Source organism: Musca autumnalis, unplaced genomic scaffold (assembly GCF_047663935.1).
Source record: "Musca autumnalis isolate F117 unplaced genomic scaffold, ASM4766393v1 scaffold_4, whole genome shotgun sequence".
Taxonomy (NCBI): Eukaryota; Metazoa; Arthropoda; class Insecta; order Diptera; family Muscidae; genus Musca; species Musca autumnalis.
Window position 1 is genome coordinate 91,742,817 of NW_027411977.1, and position 19,235 is coordinate 91,762,051.

A 19,235-nucleotide genomic window follows, 5' to 3' on the forward strand; every position below is an offset into this window, starting at 1 on the left:
TATTTTGTTTTGAAAGTTTTAGCCTCATTATCACACATATTGTCAGTATTTCGTCTTATGTTCATTCCAAAATACTGTTCGACTGTAAAAAGTTATAAATGAACAGCTTTTAACATGTTAATTTTACTTGGCCTACTTGCACTGCTATTATTTTGCACACGAAAAAACCTTCCTGAGAAGAAAACTTCAATGGTGTTTCTTAATAGTTGCATATTTATGTAAAATATTTTAGCCCTTGAGGTCTGGAGCCTTATAAGCATTAGCCTGATGCAGATAATTAAATTCCTTTAAGGATTTATAGCAGTATTATTGCAATTTTCGTATATAGCAGTTTCGCACTGCTATTATTTTGCACGGTACTGTAAGCATACTTTTCCGATTTCGGTATTTTAATGGTGACGGCTCAAAATCCCATCGAAATCGCTGAAATTTCGTGTTTAGTCTTCGTTTTAAAATATAATTTAATTTAATACGGCCTTGGATTTTCTCGGTTCCTTTAAATTACATATGTACATACCTATTTCTGTACGTATGTATGTACATACATACATTTGTATATTAACATACCATTTTTTACTTGTTAATAGAAACTATTAACAAAAGGAATTACGAGTACTTATCCTTATCTTTAATTCTTATGCACATACACATGGATGTTTCTTAAAATACACAACCCCAACATTGCGATCTAACTGCCATCACTCTATCGTACAATGCTGCCAGTGACCCACATTTTGAGGAAACATTCAGCCGGCAATGCGTGAATGTCACACTTTCAAGTTCAGCACAAACAAAAATGGTGACGACACAATTTTAAAAAGGCAAACTGTTGAGCATCGAAACACGAAGTCAATACGAAGCGTTTTCATTCATGTTCCACAATTTTCATTGGAATGAAAAAAGCGTAGGAATAATGACAGCGGCAAAATTGCGGTCAATGAAATCAGACGTAAACAATTCTACTGAGCAGACTCCGATTTTTGTTTATATTTATACCAGCAACCCACCCGCACCCGCATCAACAACAGCAGGAAAACAACCACCTGTTGGATATGTCCAAATACCGCTACACGTGTTCCAAGCACCAATGTAAATATAAACAATTCCATGGGCCATGCGTCGGCTTGGCCAGCGTCTGCGCAGCAACAGCAACAGAAGAGTTCAACAATAATGTAATACACGAGTCACTGGAGGTCTCTGTTGGATGCATGTAGGACAAATGATGAACTCATCATTACGTTGTAATTTCGACTGAAACTCCAGTGTAGATACATGAAAAGTCAATTTTCATCGGCAGCTGAAAAATTTTACTCGAACTGAAAGGAAATAAAAAAGAAAATTCCAGCAAACGGGAAAAAAGATGTGTTAAAAGTTTTATGGAATAAATCCAAAAAATATTGAAGTGAATTTAAAATTTCGAATTGTTAAAGTTTCCAAAAAGAAATGCCACAATGAAAATACACGATTGAGTGGAAAAAATATCGGAAAGTGTTCTTCTTTTAATTTGTTGAAAGAAATGTGCAGTGCATTTTAATAAGAAAAATAAAAGAAAATTGGAAATTTTAAAAAATATATATATTCTCCGGCAAAATGTTGCTGAGAAAGATAAATTTAATATTTTTATGGAAAATTTTGTGTTATTCTGTGTTTGTACTCGGCCCCAACAATAATGGTGTCAGCCGACTGGCGACTGCTGAAAAAATCAATTATAATTTGTAAGGATTTTCAATCGATTTTCAAAACAGATTTCTTTATAACACAATTTTCGGTTTTGTTCATATTTCAGAGTTCATTCGTGGGCCGATAAATTGGGCATGGAATTATTTCATTTGGGTGATTTTATTACACGTCGCAAAGAAGTCCAAGAGGTAAGTAGCAGTCCCAAATATACATACATACATACATAGATATGTAACAAAAAATGTGTGTCATGTGTATGTGCTGTGTATAAGAACGTAGGAACATAATTCCCACATTTATGCCATGGCATGAGACAATCAGTCGTTTGTTCGTTCGACCGACCACTTGGAACATTTTTCTATTGATTTTTCCCCAAAATCGACAATGAAAATGTCTGCTATGCAATCTGGGTTAAAATACATACTTATGTACACAATATAATTAAGAAAATATTTGGGTTAATATTTATTACGATCATATGTATGGTTGTTTTCACCACTAATTTTGAAACATATGGCTGTCTTTACCATAATTGCAAAATACTTCAAATAAACGATGTTCCATTAGATGTGGCCAGTAAAATCTGTAACTTTTTACTATTAGCTAGCAAAATCAGCTCCATATATATTTAAGCAATATAATTTTAAATAAAAGCTACCAGCATAGAGACAAATCATATTCCAAACATGTAAGAACGGTTTTATGTTTCTGCGTGGAGTTTTTCTACCCATTGACAGTTCAAAACACCCTTAAAAAACCAAAATGGCGCGTCATCTTTATTCTTTTCAAAACATGGATCAATATTTATAATTTTCCGAAACAAATTTCAGCAATCTCAATTCCAATAAACAACCAATTCGGTAGAAAAATGTGACTCTGCCCTCCAATATCGAAGACTGAAGACTAAATTTCAGTTATTTCCGTTGGATATTAAGACCACAACCTTGAAAATACCGGAAGTCGGGAGGTATACTTTTATGGGGGCTTTATGAAGACGTAGACCAATACCGACAAATTTCAGGTGGAAAGTTTTATACTCTCTAAATACTAAATTTTACCCATATCGGTCTGATATTGAGTTTTATACTCTCTAAATACTAAATTTTACCCATATCGGTCTGATATTGAGGTCACAACCTTCAAAATACCGAAAATCGGGATGTTTGTACTCTGGGGGCAAAAAACATAAATAAATTTCAGAAGAAAATTTGGAGTATAGACGCACGTTTTTATGCGGATCTATACTGATAATTTTCTTCTGAAATGTTTTATACCCCCACCGAATACTAAATACTTAGTTTCATTTGGTTTGATATTAATGCTAAATACCGAAAATCGGGAGGTGCACTTCTATGAGGATTATATGAAGGCGTGGACCTATACCCACAAAATTCAGGTGGAACGTTTTATTTCCACAGTGAAGACTAGCTACCAAATTTTAGCCAATCGGAAGGTACCGATCTATGGGGGGCTATATGAAAACGTGGACCTATAGTGATTATTCTCTTTTAGACTGTTTTATACCCCTACCGAATACTAACCCCCTGTTTTTAAAACTATTTTTTGTTCGTTCGTCTATATTTGTAATAATTTGGGCATCCATACCTCAGCCCCTAGATGACATACAGATCTAAGACAAGAATTCCTCATTCAAACATCAGCGTTCCACATTTGCGCTAAGGCGAGTAAATCGATCTACAAAATTTGACAATTCGTGTGAGAACATATTTTTTTTTACAAAAACAGGGGGTAATTACCAAACTTCATTCAATTCGGTTCGATATTGACACAGAAACCTTAAAAGTCCGAAAATCGGGAGGCGCCGTTCTATAGGGACTATATCGACGCCTCCAAACAATAGTATGCTAAGTCGACTTAGCATGTTTTCAAGTTCTTTACATTTTTATATTTAACGTCCTTTAACTTAAATTCTGTCAAATTTTGGTAATGATCGGACAATCCGAACAGAAGTTATAAACAAATATTTACTTAGCATAGTACTGAAGGTCAATGAAATTTCCAAACTTTTAAAGCTTGTCCTGCAAAACTCGCTTTTCAGAATTAGAAAACTATTATTTGGAGGTTTCGAACGTCCTTTAACTTAAATTCTGTCTAATTTTGGTAATGATCGGTCAATCCGAACAGAAGTTATAAACAAATATTGACTTAGCATAGTACTGAAGTTCAAAAAAATTTCCAAACTTTGAGAGCTTCTCCTGCAAAACTTACTTTTTAGACTTAGCATACTATTATTTGGAGGTGTCGATATGAAGGCAAGGACATATACTGTCAAATTTCTGGCGGAAAGTTTTATAACCCCAGCGGGTTCGACATTGAGAAGACAGCCTCCAAAACGTTAATTCATTATTGTTTCTTACAAAGAGACACTATCTAAAATTATTAATGGATGAGGTAAGACCGGACGTCCTTCTCTTAGCAGAACAAAGGCTTAGTCCCAGTAATTCACTTAGTTTGGATGGATATAAAATATTTAACCAATATAGAGAATGGGGGCAACGTGGGGGTTGCACTGCGGTTGCTGTTAGGGAAGGGGTCAGGTGTGAATGCATAGCCTTAACATCTGGTCTTATTGAATCCTGCGCGGCGAGGAACACCAGTGGTGGCATTTTGGACAGTTTACTTCATGACTGTCCAGACTTCATAGCGGTCAGTTCTGATATACCAACTAGGCCGAATGAGACATCAGGCTCATTTCTGGACTTGTTTCTCCGACTCCCTCTGGTTGGCGGCGGAAGCACTTCTAGGGCTTTTGATTTTTAATCAGACCACCTAGGAGTTCAACTTCAAATAGATTTGGGAAATATTGCGAGACAAGGAAGGGAAGTGTTCCTTAACTTTGATCGCATTAACATCTGTAGATTTAGGCGCCGTATTCGCGAGGGCCTAGATATATGTCAGTTGCCTGCGGATAGGAACGTTTCTGTCGAAGAAGTAGACGGATGTGTGGATGACCTTTCGACACATCTGTCCTCAAGCAGAAAGGGTCGATGGCAAAACTTTTGCCAAGGTCAAAAGGGCTGCCAGCGTAGGAGGTAAAAATCCCATCGAACATTTGGTTGATGATTCAGGGAGTATCCTAACTGACGATTGCCAAAAAACCGAAGCTATTGCGGATTATGTCCAGGGTGCATTGCGTGCCGTAGGGGATGAATGATACCAAGCAACGGTCTTGACCGGCTTTAACACGGCAAAGCCCAGAATTTATCTTGGTCCCTCTTTCATCTCAAGTGGACACTGACCTCCCCGTGGTGTCACCTGGGGAACTGCCTTTAACACCCGTTAAAGGTAGTGAGCTAACATGTGCCGCGCGTTCACCCATAAGAACGTTAAAAACTTGGGTTTGGGCGTCGGGTTAGTAACCCTCCCCTAGAAAAAACATCCTACTATGAAAAAACGAAAGAAAATAAAAACAAACCCCTCTAAAGTTGACGAACCCGGCAAACGTTTTAAGGACCATGATCTGCGAATCTGCACCTGGAATGTTCGCACTCTTTATAGAGAAGGTGCAGTCTTCGCATTGGCAGACGTACTTGAAAAGTACAAGGCCGATATTACTGCCATACAGGAAATACGATGGATTGGGAAAGGCGTCACAACAACACCTAAAGGTAACCCACTGTATTATAGCTGCCATGACGTAAAGCATGAGTTTGGTTGCGGATTCGTAGTTAGTCGGAGACTAAAACATCTAGTATCCAGCTTCACCCCAGTGAATGAAAGATTCCCTGCAATTCGATTCGAAAGCAAAATTCTTCAACATCAGCTTTATTTGCGCTCATGCTCCCACTGAAGAAAAGGACGAACAGACCAAAGATATATTTTACGAGCGCTTAGAAGAAACATATGACCGTTGCCCTGCCCATGACATTAAAATCATTCTAGGCGATTTTAATGCCAAAATTGGAAAGGAGAATATCTTTGGCCCAACAGTCGGGAAATTCAGTCTCCACAGTGAAACATCTGACAATGGTATGAGGCTGATAGACTTTGCAGCTGCAAAAAACATGATAGTTAGCAGTACCAGATTTAATCATCTCGATATTCATAAGGGCACCTGGCTGTCTCCAGATCAGAAAACAAGAAATCAAATTGATCATGTTGTGATAGATGGAAGACATTCATCGAGCATGTTGGATGTACGATCGTTCCGAGGCGCAAACATTGATTCGGACCACTACCTAGTTGCAGCAAAGGTACGCACCCGCTTAAACGTAGCAAACAAAGTACGAACAGACACAACACGAAAGTTAGACATCGGTAAGCTGCAATCACAACAGATAGCCACAGCATATTCCACTCAACTAGCCCAATTGCTTAATCAAAGCACTCCTCATCCCGATAAGATATCAGCGCAATGGCAAAGCATTGCCCACTCCATGCAAACAGCCGCAAAATCCATACTTGGATACCAGAGGCCTCCACCAAGGAATCCATGGTATGATCAGGAGTGTCGTGCTGGCACCGAAGAGAAAAATGCGGCATATAGGGCTACTTTACAATCCGTAGCAACGCGTAGCGCACGAAATAGATACAGGGAGAAAAGGAGAGAGGAGAAACGTCTTTTCCGCAGAAAAAAGAGAGAGATGGAAAAGCGGGAGTGTGAAAAAATTGAGATGTACAGGAGCCAGAATGAAGTCCGAAAATTCTACCAAAGAGTCAAGCATCAAACTGATGGCTTTGGTACAGGCACATCCTCCTGTAGAGACCAGCAAGATAATTTGGTAACTGATACAGATAGTGTACTCAGGATATGGAAAGAAAATTTTTCAAAACTGTTGGTATCCAATAGCAGCGAAGGCGACGAAGATACCGCAGTCCCAATCCCAGAAGATGGTATTGAATGTATACCGCCCAGCCAAGATGAGGTAAAGACAGCAATAAATCGGCTGAAGAATAATAAGGCAGCAGGAGCCGATGGCTTACCAGCCGAGCTGTTCAAAACCGGAGGCGACACGCTGATAAGGTGTATTCATCAGCTAGTTAGCACCATCTGGCAGGAAGAACGAGTACCCGACGATTGGAACCTGAGTATCCTGTGCCCCGTCCACAAGAAGGGAGATAAAACTGTATGCTCTAACTATAGGGGCATAAGTCTACTCCCTATTGCCTACAAGATCGTGTCAGGGATATTGTGCGAACGACTAAAGCCTATGGTCAACGAGATAATTGGACCATACCAATGCGGCTTTAGACCTGGCAAGTCCACCATTGACCAGATATTTACCCTGCGGCAAATCCTGGAGAAGATCCAAGAGATGCAGATCGACACCTACCACCTTTTTGTCGATTATAAAGCAGCATTCGACAGTCCCCTCCGATCAAAGGTATTCCACGCAATGTCTGAATTTGGTATCCCCGCAAAGCTCATCCGGCTTTGTAAGATGACTTTAACTGATACTAGGTCCTCAGTTAAAATTTGAAAGAACCTCTCCGAAGAATTTTGTACCAAAAGAGGTTTCAGACAAGGAGACAGCCTTTCGTGTGACCTATTCAACATTTTGTTGGAAAAGGTAATACGAGATGCAAATGTCAAAAGAAATGGCACAATTTACACCAATAGCCACATGTTACTTGCCTATGCTGATGACATAGACATCATGGGACGATCAGTAAAGGAAGTAACTGATACCTTTAGGAAGGTCGAAGCAGAATCTGCGAAAGTGGGTCTGGCGGTAAACGGCGAAAAGACCAAATTGATGGTGTCGACGCGCAAAGCGTCCATAGAGCTTGGACCAACTGTGGAAGTTGGTACCTACAATTTTGAGGTAGTTAAAGACTTCGTCTACCTCGGCACTGCCATAAACACAACAAACAACATCAGTTGTGAAATAAGAAGAAGAATTGTATTGGCCAACAGATGCTACTATGGTCTATGTAAGCAATTTAAAAACAAAGCCACATCTCGTCAAACAAAAATAACACTATACAAAACGCTGATACTACCCGTGCTAATGTATGGCTCCGAAGCATGGGTACTTGCGTAAGCAGATAAGGCAGTGCTTGGTGTGTTTGAGAGGAAAATTCTTCGAAAGATCTACGGGCCGATTTGCGTTGACGGTGAATATCGACGCCGTATGAACCACGAGCTATATAAGCTATACAAAGACATGCATATAGTTAAACGTATCGAGATGCAACGATTGCGTTGGCTAGGCCATATCATGAGAATGAGTGATGATGAACCCGCTAAAAAGGCGTATGAATACATGCCACATGGCGGTGCACGCAGAATCGGGAGGCCTAAGCTTCGATGGAGCATACAAGTGGATGAAGAAATGAAAAGGCGCGGTATTCCAAAAAGTCAAGCGAAAAACAGGGAGGAATGGAGATCTTTTCTTAGTCCGGTCTATGGAACAAATGTTCTGTAATGGGCCAACTAAGTAAGTAAGTAAGCATTGCGTGCCGATGGTTGGCCGGTCGACAGCTTCGCAGATGGCCAGTTAATCGGGTCCCTGGGGAGTTTGATTCCTTTCATAGCTCTGTTGATGGGGCTGCGGAGGGGATCAACGACCAGTCTCCTTTGGTAACCTTAACCCGGGCATTTTCTGCGGATGGAGCTTCGGTGGACAATGACTCTCGTTGGAATGAAGGAGGTTTCCTGCGGGTCAATAATGTGGGTCCGGCCTTAGCCAGACCCATGTTGGTCCCCATTTACAAAAGGGAATCACCCTGGTCTATCGACTGCCCACGCCTTGACAGCCGTTTCGTCATATGTGATCTCGGGTCTCAACAATAGGAAGGGAACTATTGCTGTGTGACTCGATTTCACAAAGGCAAATGTTCTGTTGACTCGGTCTGTCATTGTGGTTTGATTCCCAATATGCGACGCTTTGGCTTCGATCACCAAACCTGTCGACTCGTCGGAGGTTTCCTGGCCGACAGGTACTTCCGCGTAAAAGTTGGTCAACAACTTTCTTCTACGCCTGTTTTGATGGGGTTCCCACAGGGTTCTCTATTGGGTCCGATGTTGTACAACATATTCGTCAGCGACATGCCAGCTCCTCCACGATGCGTTGATGGCGATGTTGGGCTCTTTAGCCAGGGCCCTTGAGGCCCAACTTATCGATTATCTGGCCATCCTCGATAGGTACTTTACACTATGGGGATTGGAAAAAAATGATCCGAAATTTTAATTAAGGGTAAACCACAGTTGGTTTGGCCCAATTTTAGGAATTACAGCCCAACATTACAAATTGGGCTAAATATTGTTGAGGTGAGGGACAGAATGAAGAACCTGGGGGTAATTTTTCATCAGAAATTTGACTTCAACAGGCATGTTGACTTCATTCTGGGGTGGACTTTCACCCGAGACCACTCATTTCCTACGCCTTTCCTGTCTGGTTTGACATCTCGTCACACCAGATGGAGAGGCTTAGGAAATGGGAAAGAAATGTTCTAGCTTCTTGTTATGGAATGCGTAGACTGATATTTAATCAGGATGGTTCTATTAGGCGTCATTCCAATAGGGTCATTTATGATGTGGAAAGGATAGACAGGTTCCTTATTTCAGGGGCCCTGGAATTTCTTAGCAGATCTGGCGGTCTTGATAATGGGGTCGTCGACGCCTCACTGAGATGCAATTTAGATGCAGATGGTTTACGTGAATGCAGGTACCTACCTCCAGGGGCTTTAACTTGCCTTAATAATGAAGGGCTGTTGCACGCCAACGGGGAACTACGTTTCTACCATAGGCGATTCAACACCTTAAATGTTGATAACATTGTCTATAAAAATATCCAATAAATAAAATTGTATTTATTGTAAATAGTAGTAGTTATAGTTTTTAAGTTTTATTTTTTAGTTACAATCATATTTAATTGCACCTTTTTTGTAGGATTTTTTGGGGAATTCCTAAACTGAATTCACTTTATTTGTTCATGATGATAGCTGCTAGTGGCCAAACCAGAGCTACAAATGTCTGTATGTAGTAGCAGGGACGTAGCCAGGATTTCATTTCGGGGGGGGCCCACCTGACCAAAATTTTTAAAGTTTATGTTAGCGAAAATTTGTTATTTAGCAATGATTTAAACTTTATTTTAGGCTTATTTTACTGATGAAATAATTTTCATTACTATTTTTTAATTAAAATGGCGTAAGATTTCTTGGCCAATTTCCCCTTATTTCAGATTTCAATTTTCCACTCCAGATTATGGTCAATTTTTCAATTTCGGAAGTTCAGGTGTCTAATCGTTTTTATTGTCATAAAGAAACTAACTATCGTTATTTCCCTAAAGATATTTTGGTGTCCAATCGTAGATCTTACCACAAAGAATTTCTGAATTCCGATAGTGGTATTCTTGAGAAAAAAAATATTCTGAGCAATAGTGAGTCTATCAATCATGAAATTCTAGCACCTAATCGCGGGTATGTAAATGAGGAATTCTATTGCCCAATCGTGCATGTAAATAGACTATTTTGGCGTCCAATCGTCGGACTTCTCTTATACAAATGCTTGTTTCCGATCGTGGATCTTCTCATAAATTGATCAGAAACTAGGAAAACTCTGTCAACCAGTGTTGAAATCTTTTAAAATGAAATTCTGGCGTCCAATCCAAGATCAATACATGTATACATTCTTTTAGCAAAAATCCATGAACAAAATGTTTCCCAATCTACATTTTTTATACTCTCAGCCTTTAGTCAAAATAAACCTCATCGAAATAATGGTTTTAGGGCCAAAGTGTCTTTGGATGAAATCTGTTTCAGAAAACTTGAAGTCGACTTAGCTATGTTCGTCCGTCTTGGTGGAGGACACGATGATTCTCGAACAGATCGGTCCAAAATTTGGCCTTCGTTTCGGTAACCTTCCACAGAGTATTTCAAAAATACTCAGAGATGTGCAGTTTAAGATCTCTCTCGACAACAAATAAGTGGATAAGTGTAAGCTGAAGACCTAAGTAGTCATGGCTTCACTTCCTTTTTGCTAATAATTTAGTTATAAGTAAAACGCTTTCCTTTTTTGCAACAAGTGTTCTCGGGGCCACTATTTTCAGGGGCAAGCCCATACTTTCAGAGAAAATGGCCCGAAAGCTGTACAGAACCTTATACTGTGGTACATTCTTCAAAAACCATAAAAATAGTTGTTAAATGCAGTTTAAGGTCTGTTCGAGGATCCTTAGAAATTTGTACTGAAGGTATTCCTTGTGTTTAGAACTGTATTGCGTTTTTCGTGGGCAAGTCCATATTTCCTGAAAAAAAAAACTGCAAAATATTCTGGTGGGAGCAAAATCTTTTAAAAGGAATGACTTCCAAAATAAAATCTACTTCCAAAATGAACTATGGCGGTCCGGTCCATTTCTTCAAGTACCTTCTCCGCAACACTTGTGATCATTGATATAATCCACATTTTGTCGCCAAGTTCATACGTCCGAAAATGGCTACACAATTCTGAAAATCTCCTAATACATAGCTTTGGTTTAAAGGATTTTGGTTGTGTCCATATATGAAAGTTTGAGTTCGCACAGACTCAGGGTATATTCCTGTCCTCAAACCCGACTGATTCTTGTTGAGATTTTGACGAAGAAGAGAATCTGTTTCCGATCAGTTTTTTTTTTTGTTTTTTTTGATTTCATTTGTCGTCACAAAGTCCTTTGTCACAGCAGGAAAAAGGAACATTTCTACAAATGTGCATCCATAATTCCCAAAATACAATTCAAAGAGTAACACTATGCAACACTGAAAATGTAAACAACTTCTAGTACGAATTTTTTGAAAATACATATTTAGACTACAAAAACCCTAGTAGGGTTTTGTCCTGTCAGATCCAGTTCGGATTTTAAGGCCTCATCTAAACCGGGCTAAATCTACACGTTTTTGCATTTATCAGGCCTTTATCTCAGAAACGAATAGGAATTTGGCCTTGCTGTCTTTAGCAATATTGTAGCCCTGTACTAGTAGAACTTATCTTCTGAAAAACCCACATAATAAAAATCTACGGCATCAAAATTTATAAAATATAGAACATTTTACATAACTGCTGAAATTCTGGTCAGTATGGGCTAAAATATTGGGAGTTAAACCAAGTAACCTTTTGCAGAAATCTTCCAAATAAAGTTCTCAACTCTTTAGAACATTCTAGAACTCTAAAATGCTTGCTTCATATTGTTTCAGCAGTATTTTGCATCATATCTTTTACAACACGTATTTCAAACACAGTTCACACCAACAGTTTATTCTCGCATTTCGGATTTCACTACATTATTGATATTTTTATTAAATCGTCGTTGAAAAATGTACTGAAAACAAAAGCATAGAGGCATTTTACAACATGTTCTGAAGAGTTGTGTATTACATTCCAGGGAATATTTTTCCAAAAGAAAATATTCAGAAAAAATAATACTGTTGTGGAGATACGTTGCGAAATGTATAAAAATTGTGGAATTTTTGTATATATTTTGAAATTTGAGGCAATAAATGCGGTTTTTCGAGTTCATTATTTCTCCAAGTATATTATTCTTGTCCTTATCTACAAATTTGCTTCAAAGGTCAGAAGAAGATTCGCATTGGTTTCAGAGATATAGCGCCGAATTTCTTTAAAAACTCAATATTTAACCATGTTTAGATGGGGTCATAAAATCCGTGCTGAATCTCGCACAACAAAACCCAACTAAGGTTTCTTGTCGTTTGGGTCTGTATTTCAAAAAATCATCAGTTCGAATTATTTGCACAAGGTCACGTTAAAAATGTTGTACAGTGTAATCGACAGAAAAAAATCTATGAAGTTGAAATTCAATGTAATTTCGAAATATTGGAAATAATATGCAATAAAAAAAAATATAAATATTGACCTCAAGCTTATTAATTATACCCTATACCACAATGTGGAAAAGGGTATTATAAGTTTGTTTTGGTAAAAATTCATGTAACACCGCGAAATATTCGTCGGAGACCCCCAATGTGGTATACCAATCTTCATATCTCGACGAGATAAAGCGATTTTGAGATGTGTGTCCGTCCGTCAGTCCGTCCGTCCGTCTGTCCATTATAAATTGTAAACACGCTCCAGGCCGCAATTATGGACCGATCATCACGAAATTTTTTATGGAGGTCGGGTTCAGATCAGAATAGATCCCTATTCTTATTGGTGATGATCGTGAAATATTTAGCGGGTGAAATGGACCAAAAACATAATATTTATCCAATTTTCTAGCGGCTCTGTAGGTCTCAATAATAGTCCGATCAACGCGTAATTTAAGGTAAGAGTATATCACAAAGGAGAAGCTTGCAATTTGAGATGGCGATAGGATAATATTTAGAGGGTTAAATGGACCAAAACTTTTGTGTGAAAATTGTGAAAATTTTTAATATACAGCTTATATCTTAATTCCTGGAAGTGAAATTCCGGACAAGTGAGATATACTTGAAAGTGGAAAGATTGACCTTTCAATTAATGCCAATTATATTGGTGTGCATGATCAGATAACAGAGTTACAGCCTAATATATTCCGTTATTTGTTTGTAGTGTAATAATAAACTCGCTAGAAGTCGCAATTATACATCAATAGTCACGAAATTTTGCACCGGGTAAGAGTATAAGTCGAAAAGATGCCTACAATTTTGAATGATGATCTGATATTCTTTAGCGGGTGAAATGGACCATTACTTTTTTTAAGAAATATAAAAATTTTATTTTTGGTCGATATTTTAATTCCTTGAGGACATATATATTTCGCAAAGTAGCCTACATATGGGAAAAACTACTGACCTATCCTCTGATGTAAATTGCAATAAAGTATTTGCTAGATAACGGCCTAATATATAATGGGTTCTGTGTAGAGAACCACATTTTTATCCCATGCTGCATATTGTCTCTCCAAAAGTTTATGTAACAACACGAAATATTCGCCCTAGACCCCTTATTTGGTATGCCAAAATTCATATCTCGACGAGATAAAGCGATTTAGCGATGTGTGTCCGTCCATTAAAAATTGTAAACAAACTTAAGGCCGCAATTATGGACCGATTGTAACGATTTTTTAAAAGAGGTTGGGTTCGGGCCAGAATAGAAATGATTAGTTTTTGGTGATGATCGTGAAATGTTCAGGGGATGAAATGGACCAAAACAAAATTTTAACCAATTTTGTAGCGGCTCTGTAGGTCAAAATAATAACCCGCAAAATTTTGAACAAAGTTTAAGTTTCCATCGACTAATATGTTTAGGGGAAGCATTATTTCAGCCGTCCCGCGGTGAACTGTGTGGCAGTGGATGTAGCGATGGATATTTTCATATTTCTCAAATGGAAGAACTGTACAAAGTCAGCTATGTAGACATTTAACCTATTACATCCATGTTGATGTTTGGCAACTGGGAAACTGCGTATCTTCGTGGGGTGGAGTCGGGGACGTACGTAGAGCATTTTCAAGGGGTTACGTTGGCTAGGTCATGTCATGATAATGAGGAACTTAACGTCGTTTCTGCAGCCGCCTGTTTCCTTGATCTCAGTTTTACCATTGGTTAGTCGACACATGGGCTCATCTTCCATGATAACGTGAAAAACGCGATCCAGCACATGATGCTGAACTTGGGTGATGGGTGATTTCTTTCTTTTCGAGCATGTGTTGCATTCGAACTACAACGCCTGTTATTGATCTGATATTCTCACTTGTTGTATAGGTAACCATCATCACAACTTATCTCCAAAGGTTGAACTCATCTAATACATGCTGGAGCCAACTTAATTTCTGAAGATTAATGATAGATAAGTTTTCTTGTCGATAGTCTTGTGAATTTCTGGCAGACATGGCGCTGGCACCCTCAAAGGAAAGCAGGTGACACACCTCATTATTTGGCCATAAACGTATATGATAGCCCTCATAAATGCAAAATTTTAGGAAAATTTGGACCATTTTGCAATATTTGGAGATTACCCTCGGAGAAATGGCTCGACTCCATAGCCCTGGGAGTAAAGGTGGACTTTAATGCGAATTATTTAATTTTTGCTATGATGTGAGGAACATAAAAAGTGTCGCAAGTTGATGTGAACACTGCATGACTGTAAGTAGATTAACTATGCTAACACAAATTCAAAGAAAACGATAAGATACTGACAAACGTATAGGGGAAACAGATATTATTAATGATGGATGGCACCAATAAGAAAGTATGACAAAGAAAAAATACCCAACGAATATCTGCAAATCGAACCTTGGATAATATAATAATAAATTGTAAATAAATAGCAATATAATTGCAGCTAGCAATGGTTATTTATTCTATCGATAAGAATCAGCAAATGATTGGGAGGAGACAACATTAGGAGCGGTCGCTAATGTTATACATGACGACAGTAAGAAAAAAACTTTAAGTATTTAACCCATTAAGTCCACGCTCGAACCACCTACTTTCGAAGAAGAAATAAAGTAGACCCCATATCGACTCTGAAAACAGGGACCAGATTATGGCATTCGATCGATTATGACACTATTTAGTACTTTTCATATACATAAGTACGAATTTCCAATTCAAAATGCTAGCTCATCCCCTTTACACAATAACAAATTATACCAAATTCTGTACTATTTAGTATTTTTCGTATATTTCCAAAAATATGCCTTACTTAATTCCAAATTTGAGGATTCCAGCTTCATCCGTTCTCCCAAATTCGAATTGTCACAAATTTGGTACCATTTACTGCAAACAAGTACGAATTCCGAAAATATCCTCCTTATCTCCACCCTATACGCCAACTGCTATTCCAACACCGAATTTCAAAATTCCAGCTCACCCCTTTAGTACTAATCGTATCTCTAAAACCTCCATATCTCAAATTTCAGGATTCCAGTTCTATCCGTTCACACAAATCCAAAATGTACCAAATTTAGTACAACTTAGTAATTTTCATAAACATAAGTACGAATTTCCAAAACTACCTCAATCCTATACTTCATCTCTATCCGTTCACCCAAGTCCAAATTGTACCAAATTTAGTAACATTTAGCACACATAAGTGTGCATTTATATAACTATCTCAAACCTACACTCCTACTTACTTAGCAGGCCCATTACAGAACATTTGTTCCATAGGGCCTTTTCATCCCATCATCCACTTGTTTGCGCCATCTATTGCTTGCCCTGCCAATTCTGCGTGCACCGCCAAGCGGTCAGTATATATACGCCTTTTTAGCGGGTTCATCATCGCTCATTCTTATGATACGGCCTAGCCAACGCAATCGCTGCATCTCGTTTAACAATATTGAAGTCGTTGTATAGCAGATACAGCTCGTGGTTCATGCTACGTCGATATTCACCGTCAACGCAGATTGGTCCGTAGATCTTTCGAAGAATTTTTCTCTCAAACACACCAAGCGCTGCCATGTCTGCTTGCGCAAGTACCCAGGCTTCGGAGCCATACATCAGCATGGGTAGTATCAGTGTTTTGAAGAGCGTTATTTATTATTTATTTTAATTTCACAACTGATGTCGTTTGTTGTGTTTACGGAGGTGCCGAGGTAGACGAAGTCTTTTACTACCTCAATATTATAGGAACCAACTTCCACAGTCGGTCCGAGCTCAATGGACGCATTGCGCGTCGACACCATCAACTTGGTCTTCTCACCGTTTACCGCCAGACCCACTTTAGCAGATTCTCCTTCGACCTTCATAAAAGTATCAGTTACTTCTTTTACTGATCGGCCCATGATGTCTATATCATCAGTATAAGCAAGTAACATGTGACTATTGGTGTAGATTGTGCTACTTCTTTTGACGTTTGCCTCTCGTATAACCTTTTCCAGCAGGATTTTGAAGAGATCACACGAAAGGCTGTCCCCTTGTCTGAAACCTCTTTTGGTACCAAACTCTTCGGAGAGGTTCTTTCCTATTTTAACTGAGGACCTCGTGTCAGTTAAAGTCAGTTTACAAAGCCGGATGAGCTTTGCGGGGATACCAAATTCAGACTTGGAATACCTTTGAGCGCAGCGGGCTGTCGAAGGCTGCTTTTTAATCGACAAAAAGGTGATAGGTGTCGATCTGCATCTCTTGGGTCTTCTCCAGGATTTGCCGCAGGGTAAATATCTGGGTAATGCCTGGTCTAAAGCCGCATTGGTATGGTCCAATTATCTCGTTGACCATAGGCTTTAGTCGTTCGCACAATATCCCTGACACGATCTTGTAGGAAATAGGGAGTAGACTTATGTCCCTATAGCTAGAGTATACAGTCTTATCTCCCTTCTTGTGGACGGGGCACAGGATACTCAGGTTCCAATCGTCGGGTACTCGTTCTTCCTGCCAGATGGTGCTAACTAGCTGATGAATACACCTTATCAGCGTGTCGCCCCCGGTTTTGAACAGCTCGGCTGGTAAGCCATCGGCTCTTGCTGCCTTATTATTCTTCAGCCGATTTATTGCTGTCTTTACCTCATCTTGGCTGGGCGGTATACATTCAATACCATCTTCTGGGATTGGGACTGTGGTATCGTCGTCTTCGCTGCTATTGGATACCAACAGTTTTGAAAAATGTTCTTTCCATATCCTGAGTACACAATCTGTATCAGTTACCAAATTACCCTGCAGGTCTCTACAGGCGGATGTGCCTGTACCAAAGCCATCAGTTTGATGCTTGACTCTTTGGTAGAATTTTCGGACTTCATTCTGGCTCCTGTACATCTCGATTTTTTCACACTCCCGCTTTTCCATCTCTCTCTTTTTCCTGCGGAAAAGACGTTTCTCCTCTCTCCTTTTCTCCCTATATCTCTCTCGTGCGCTACGCGTTGCTACGGATTGTAAAGTAACCATATATGCCGAATTTTTCTCTTCGGTGGCAGCACGACACTCCTGATCATACCATGGATTCCTTGGTGGAGGTCTCTGGTATCCAAGTATGGATTTTGCGGCTGTTTGCATGGAGTGGGCAATGCTTTGCCATTGCGCTGATATGTTATCGGGATGAGGAGTGCTTTGATTAAGCAATTGGGCTAGTTGAGTGGAATATGCTGTGGCTGTAGCTTACCGATGTCTAACTTTCGTGTTGTGTCTATTCGTACTTTGTTTGCTACGTTTAAGCGGGTGCGTACCTTTGCTGCAACAAGGTCCGAATCAATGTTTGCGCCTCGGAACGATCGTACATCCAACACGCTCGATGAATATCTTCCATCTATCACAACATGATCAATTTGATTACTTGTCCTCTGATCTGGAGACAGCCAGGTGCCCTTATGAATATTGGGATGATTAAATCTGGTACTGCTAACTACCATGTTTTTTGCAGCTGCAAAGTCTATCAGCCTCATACCATTGTCAGATGTTTCACTGTGGTGACTGAATTTCCCGACTGTTGGGCCAAAGATATTCTCCTTTCCAATTTTGGCATTAAAATCGCCTATAATGATTTTAATGTCATGGGCAGGGCAACGGTCATATGTTTCTTCTAAGCGCTCGTAAAATATATCTTTGGTCTGTTCGTCGTTTTCTTCAGTGGGAGCATGAGCGCAAATAAAGCTGATGTTGAAGAATTTAGCTTTTATTCGAATTGCAGCAAGTCTTTCATTCACTGGGGTGAAGCTTGATACCAGATGTTTTAGCCTCCGACCAACTACAAATCCGCAACCAAACTCATGCTTTATGTCATGGCAGCTATAATACAGTGCGTCATCTTTAGGTGTTGTTGTGACGCCTTTCCTGTTCCATCGTATTTCCTGTATGGATGTAATGTCGGCCTTGTACTTTTCAATTACATCTGCCAATGCGTAAACTGCACCTTCTCTATAAAGTGTGCGAACATTCCAGGTGCAGATTCGCAGATCATGGCCCTTAAAACGTTTGCGGGGGTTGTCAACTGTAGAGGGATTTGTTTTTCTTTTCTTTTGTTTTTTCATAGTAGGCTGCTTTTTCTAGGGGAGGGTTACTAACCCGGCGCCCAAACCCAAGTTTTTAACGTTCTTATGGGTGAACGCGCGACACATGTTAGCTCACTACCTTTAACGGGTGTTAAAGGCATCTCCCCAGTTGACACCACGGGGAGGTCAGTGTCCACTTGAGATGGGGGAGGGACCAAGATAAATCCTGGATTTTGCCATGTTAAAGCCGGCCAGGCCGTTCCTTGGTATCTCTCATCCTCTCTATCCCCCATTGTCACTTCTACCTTATATAAATGTGCCTTGCAGGAAACGTTATGAAAAAAACACACAAAACAAACACATTACAATTTCTCTGTCTATTCATTCATTAGTCTATTGCATGGCACAATTACCCAGGTAGTGGCATCGTAAAATTTTGAATATGTTATGTCAAAACTTTCTTTAGGTTCAGGAGCACCGTGTTCTGATTCATATAGAACTCGATTTTTTAAATTATGTTTTGGATATTTTGTTTGGAAGAATTTTTAGAAAAAGTTTGAGAGTTTTTTTGCCCTCTAATCATTTAAATATTTGCCGGCAGAGCTATTTTTGAGGTATTGCGTTATTATTTCAGGAAGTATGGATTTACTCCGGAAAAAATTGTACCGTTGTAAAGGGGGCCGATAGAACAACCTTTTGAAAAAAATTCTAAACGATACGAGAGGAGCTTCACTTTTTCCGAATTTTGTGTGGGAGGTACC

The 19,235-nt window shown here is 39.3% G+C and overlaps 1 protein-coding gene across 4 annotated transcripts in view; it reads left to right on the forward strand.

The window, feature by feature from the left end:
• The first annotated feature begins 1,238 nt into the window (after positions 1 to 1,238).
• The window catches only part of stj (voltage-dependent calcium channel subunit straightjacket), a 168,729-nt gene continuing 150,732 nt past the window's right edge, over positions 1,239 to 19,235 (forward strand). For all 4 annotated transcript variants that reach the window (XM_073984681.1, XM_073984682.1, XM_073984683.1 and 1 more), the window contains exons 1-2: positions 1,239 to 1,715; positions 1,787 to 1,868. In XM_073984681.1, coding sequence (XP_073840782.1) covers positions 1,591 to 1,715; positions 1,787 to 1,868 — 207 coding nt within the window. In that variant the 5' untranslated portion in view covers positions 1,239 to 1,590. The remainder of the gene's footprint in view (positions 1,716 to 1,786; positions 1,869 to 19,235) is intronic.